General features: G+C 33.8%; 1 protein-coding gene across 1 annotated transcript; it reads left to right on the top strand.

The window, feature by feature from the left end:
- Nucleotides 1-2414: 2414 nt before the first annotated feature.
- LOC141689083 (E3 ubiquitin-protein ligase RSL1-like) lies at nt 2415-3988 on the top strand. The gene is made up of 2 exons (XM_074493259.1): nt 2415-3437; nt 3801-3988. Exons 1-2 carry the CDS (start codon nt 2509-2511, stop codon nt 3868-3870), a joined length of 999 nt encoding a protein of 332 aa, XP_074349360.1. The 5' UTR covers nt 2415-2508; the 3' UTR covers nt 3871-3988.
- The last annotated feature ends 2217 nt before the right edge of the window (nt 3989-6205 follow it).

Genomic DNA, 6205 nt, shown 5'->3' with positions numbered 1-6205 from the left:
GTCTATAGCTGGTGTCCGGCATGTAGATAGCTGGGGTGCCGCTTCTCCAATCTCATTTTATGCGATTGTTGTTTCTGAACACTGGGCTAACCATAGTTTTTATGTGATATGATCAATTGCGATGTTGCTATTTTAAGAGATGCTGCTGCAATTTGGATCGCTTGGGATGTCTTTGATTTCGTTTTTAATTTTAAGAATTTTTAAATTCTATGTTTTAAACGATCAGGAAACAAATCATCTAATTGTTTTTAGTATGTTATTTGTTTTACCACCTGGTTGTATCGACAATTGGGGGTTTATCCCGACTGTACTATATTCAATTTAATGAGAACTTTCTGCATTTGTCAAAAAAAAAACAGTGCCTAAATATCAAAAGGTCAATTGTTGTTACCGCAGAAATAAGAATTTATGAATTACATTTGTATACATCCTTAAAATAATAAGGTCATCTCCAATAATTGTTATTTAAAAATTTAAATTTGGATCAACAACTGATCCAAATTTCTGATCAGTTCCAACAGTATGATCCAAATATTTGATGCAAATTACTTTTTACATATAATAATATATAAATATCATATTAAGAAATTTTATATTAAATTTATCGTTTAATCATTATTAACAATTCATATAACATTTCATAAATTAATTAAATCAAAAAAAATAATACACATAAAAATATTAAAATTGTGCACTTAATTCACGAAAAAACATTCATTACAATAATTAACATACAAAATATTATTGATACACACTAATTTCCCGAATTAGTATATTCTTCCCACAAATGCTCAATTAATGCATTTTTAAGTGCAATATGTTATTTTTTATTTTTTCTTTTTCTAAAGCGGTCCATGACAATATTTTGATTATCTCAGAGGAAACATAAATAGCTTGTTCGACTAAATTTAGATCAAGTTCATTATTGAAGAAAAATTTAAGATAATTTATCCCAAATTTAAATTTCTAGATCACGTTTGAGTTTGCCGTACAACTACAAAAGATCACATATGATAGCCACGTTGAGGGATAGTCCCATGGACCTCAAGTGAAGTCGTACGTGATGTTGTTTCAAGTACATATTGTCAATTTATTGATTACATTGTGGTATCGTATCGAATAAATATGTAAATCAACGTTTCAAAATGAAATATAATTATTGTACGACTGTATATGTTCAACGGATTAAATGTTTATTCCATAAATTGATTTAACGCAACTAAATAATCAACAAATATAATCAACGGCAAACCGAAATGTCAATATTTTTACAATTGATTATGGGAGTTAAAAAGAAGAAAGAAATGGACAAAGCATCATCTTTTAAGATAAAGCAAAAGCTATATCTTGAAAGAAAAAGGTTTCACTGCCAGGTGCATGCTGTCATCAATTGACTATTATCCATTTATCCTTAGTTGTACTAAAATAATATTAATAAATTCAACAATAAGTAATAAGTAATTCGTGTTTGAGCCAAAAATAAGAATAATAAATTGAACTTACCGGTCAACAATAATAATAATAAGTAATTCGTGTTTGAGCCAAAAATTCAGTGACTCCATTTTGTTTAATCATGCATTCACGGCTCATCTCCCACTACTAGTGGGCCACTAGTATGTTTCTATTACCTCATATTCATAGTAATATACTTTCTCCCTCCTCTTTGCTCTCGTCATTCTTCCACCTATTCATTTCCCCCCGTGAGTTATGATATGGATTCTGCGGTAGGACTATACAATGGCTTGGCCCCAGTGTTTCACATTATATCATGTAAAATATTTGACACATTGTGTGTACCATGAATATTACTATGTAAAATTTTCTAATTTATACGGGATAATTCTCCAAAAATTAGAGTATTTTTTAAGCCCATGGTCACACAATCTTAAGGAATTCTTAACTTGTCAGTAGTGATCCTCAACTTTAAGTGGTTTAATATTTTAATGTGGTGTAATATATTAATGTTTAAATTTTAAATTGAATTATCATATTTTTTAAAAATGTTCCCAAAATGTTATGTGTCATCTTTTTATTTGAGAGATCCATATTAATATACAAGGATTGCATTTATTTATGTGTAAAAATTCAAAAAACATGATAATAACTCATCATTTAGAACCGACGATTTTTGAAATTTTAACATTTCTTTTTAATATACCTTTTTCAAATCGAAATTGTATAATTCAATATTTTAAAATAAGTTTTCATATCAGATTATAAAAAAAAAATTATAATCCAAATTAAATACATCAATATTTTAAAAAATAAAAAAAAATGCAGCCTCAATCGCTGTGTCGCTGAGATTATATATAATCCGTATATAATCTCCATAGTATATGCAGCGTAGATTTTGTTTGTATATAATAATGGCCCCAGGCAAACAATTCCTTAAACACAAACTAAAAAAGGGTCCACTCCACACTCCTCCACTATAAAACACATTTCATTCCTCATTCGTAAAATAAATCAAACCCCCTTTCTTTCATCATTTCTTACATATACTCTCAAATGGCTACTCATGCCAAGCCGATCGAGATTGTTGAAATTCCCGATGACGACGATGATCACATCCCCGTCTCTGTTCCTGGAGACCCGTCAAAAAAACCGGCGGTTGGAGGTAACAAAGATGATGCTATTCCAGTTGAAAGCTACTGCCAGTCTATGGAAAACAGAGACTTTGCTCTTGCAATTATGTCTTCAATTTTTCCCAAATCTTCTAGAAACCCCAAGAAACGTGTCTTTATTGATCTTTCGAGGGAAATTGAAGACACCCCAGATGATGATATACAGGTACTTGACTCATTTACAATTAAGAACGGAAATTCTCGTCGTAAAAGGGCTTTGAACTCCAATTTTGAGCTTGGGGAGTCTTCGAATGCGCAATCAGGTAGTTTTGTTTGTGAGATTTGTATTGATGAGAAGTTGTTTAGAGAGTCCTTTTCGATTAATGGGTGCACTCATTCTTATTGTTCTGATTGTATTTGTAAGTACATTGTGGGTAAGCTTCAGGATAATATTACACAAATTTGTTGTCCTGTTTCGGGTTGTTTGGGGTTGTTGGAGCCCGAGGATTGTCGTGCCATTTTGCCTCGTGAGGTGTTTGATCGATGGGGGAAGGCGTTGTGCGAGGCGGTGATCCTTGATTCGCACAAGTTTTATTGTCCGTATAAGGATTGTTCTGCTATGTTGATTAATGATGGTGGGATGCCGTTTGCTTTGTCCAATTGTCAGTATTGTGAGAGGTATTTCTGTGCGCAGTGTAATGTTCCGTGGCATTTGGGGATGGATTGTAGGGAGTTTCAAAATTTGAGTCAGGATGAGAGGGGAGCTGAGGATGTTATGTTAATGCAGCTCGCGAAGAACAATAAGTGGATCAGGTGTCCTAGATGCAGATTCTATGTCGAAAAGTCTTCTGGTTGCTTATTTATTCGGTGCAGGTATTGTTTATTTCATAATGAAATTTGTTCAAGCATTGCATTTGTATTTGTGATTTTAGCATTTTCACATTGTAAGTGTTCACACTACTCTGTAGCTTACATGTACGTTATGTGAATGGTTAGCTAAATGTGGTTTGAAGGACAAGAATGCTTTAAAACATACCCTAATTGTGTTTGTAAGACGATGTTTATACTTCAAAACAGTGGCTAAATGAACTACTAGTAATATAGTCGGGAATATATGAATTATACATATTTTCTGTTTGATGCAACTGAATACATGACAATACAATACATCAACCACTTTGCGATCTTGATACCTCCTTTGGCTTCTTTTGATAAATTACCTTCCTTTTGATGCAGGTGTGGATTTAGTTTCTGTTACAACTGTGGAACTCCTCTACTAAGCCACCACTGTCCTACATGTAATTGAGCATTAAGTATAGGGAGGCAAATAGTATATACCTCCGTAGAGCTAATGATTTAAGTACTAAGTATTTAGTAATTAACTCAAATGAAAGCATCAATATGATATTTTGTATTTGAAAGCATTAGAGCAAGTCCAATGCATAGCTATAGTTGGTCTTATAGCTATAAAATGAAATTAATCCACTCCAATGCATGGCTATACTTGGTTATATATAGGACTAAAGATAGCTATAGCTATCCTTGGCAGATCATTGAATAACTATAAATGAGATGTATGTTGGTTTGTTTTAAATGAAATTTAGGGGAGAGAAACAAAACTTTACTAAATTTGAAAATATTTGGTTGTAAAATAGAACTACCATTGGAGTTGAAGTCCTATTTTTGCACCAAAATGCAATTTTTGGTCGCAAATTATAGCAATAATTATAGTCATTTTAGTTATAGCATTGGACTTGCTCTTAGTGGATCAGAATCCATTGCAAGTATGCTATGCATACTCATATTAGTGTAAGTAGACCAAGTGAAAATTGTGTTGGAGACTTGTACAATTCTCTTATAAGTTATACGCTGTGTTGTTGAATGTTGACATAGGTTTTTTTCTTAATATCATTTCTATGCTCGGTTTTTTATTCTATGATGTGAATGCAAGAGAAATGGAGAGATATGTGATGGTAAAGTTAGGATTTAACCATGAGCATTTCTTGAAAGTGTCTATTAAAAATGTTATGAATAGCGAACTTACTGATGCCGTGCTAGTTGTTAGTACTGTTTACTAGAGTTTGATACTTGACAGAATTTTGGTTGGCACGGTCCATTCATCTCCCTCTTAAAAGATTGAAATCTCATAGCAGAAAAATTGATTGAGAGGCGGAATACTAATTTTTTTTTATAATTGATAAGTTACTTGATAGAATGAGTTTGAATAGCCAAAATGCCTATATGGTTCAACACTTCCCGGTACATTATTTGCTCAATTTGAATATAGTTCAGGCATAAGTTTTAGACTTGAGGGCTCTTGGTGTTCAGAGTTTCAGACTGTAGTCAATGATCAAGATTTCAGGTTCAAACAACCTTCAGTGCACTTGACAATCTATAAACTGAAGTAGCACCAGGCACCAGGCATCAAAGTTCGTAGATTCCCAACTCAGTAACTAGTTCTGTTTAACGTGTGATCATGTGTTTCACTTGAAATTAAGGTTTTATTATTTAAGTTTTCGAGGTCATTTATGCTTGACATGCGGCTAGATGATAAATTTTGTCAATAAAAAATATGTCCTTACAATGATTATTGTATTTTGGATACAATTTATTTATGAAAAAGTTGTTTCTTGTCAAAAAAAATTGCTAAATTATTGAGTAAATGTAAAACATTTTGTAATCCGAAGTCCAAACTAGTATCACAGTATAGTGCTCTACCGAAGATATGGTATTACCATTTTTTTTGCTAGATGGTATTACCATTTTCAGTTGCATAACCTGTAAGAGAAAAAATGACTCTCTGTACAGATATGTATTATCTCATAGGTATATATATGCAAAGGTGATTACAACATTACATCCATAATTATAGTGATATAATTACATAAATCAGGGATATCAAATATATACATACTAACACACCCGAGGAGGATGTATCTACATATTGATAGGCAGAACGCAGAAGGCACATGAAGGACGCGAATATGACCAAGATCAACCTTTTCTCGTACAAAGTGTATATTCATCTCCGCGTGTTTAGTACGTTGATGTTGCACAGGACTATGAGACATATAAACTGCACTAATATTATCACAGTAAACCACTGCGGCCCTTCGGAAAGGACAATGAAGTTTAAGGAGTAAGTTATGTAACCAGCATATCTCAGCAACGACATTTGCAACCCCGGAATATCCTGCTTCTGCATTAGAGCGAGAGAAAGTGGGTTGTTTCTCGGATGACCAGGATACTAAATTGTCCCCAAGAAAAATAAAGTAACTCGAGGTAGAGCGTCGGGTATCAAGGCACCCGCTCCACTCTGCATCCGTGTAATATATCAGACCAGATGCCAGATTAGATGTAAAATGCATTCCGTAATCAGTTGTACCTTTCACGCATCGGAGAATACTTCGCAGTGCATGAAAATGTTGTTCTCGTGGATCATGCATAAACAAACAGACTTGTTGCACAACATAAGAAATGTCTGGTCTGGTGAAGGTGAAATATTAAAGAGCACCTGCAAGTAGAGCTGGCCAAACGGTCGGTCCGTACGGGTCGGGCCGAATTATAGGCGGTTCGGTTCATGGCGCAGTGTAATCGTGGATGGCCCGTTAATGATGGCGGTCCGCGCCGGGTCGAGCCGG

The sequence above is a fragment of the Apium graveolens genome, chromosome 10, assembly GCF_009905375.1.
Source record: "Apium graveolens cultivar Ventura chromosome 10, ASM990537v1, whole genome shotgun sequence".
Classification (NCBI taxonomy): domain Eukaryota; kingdom Viridiplantae; phylum Streptophyta; class Magnoliopsida; order Apiales; family Apiaceae; genus Apium; species Apium graveolens.
The sequence above is the reverse complement of the archived record's forward strand: the minus strand, read 5'-3'. Positions and strand labels throughout refer to the sequence as shown.

Excerpts from the sequence above, each read along its gene's own strand:
- LOC141689083 (XM_074493259.1), top strand. The coding sequence starts at position 2,509 with ATGGCTACTCATGCCAAGCCGATCGAGATTGTTGAAATTCCCGATGAC. Across the intron at positions 3,438-3,800 it reads TGCTTATTTATTCGGTGCAG|GTGTGGATTTAGTTTCTGTT; the intron begins GTATTGTTTATT and ends CTTTTGATGCAG.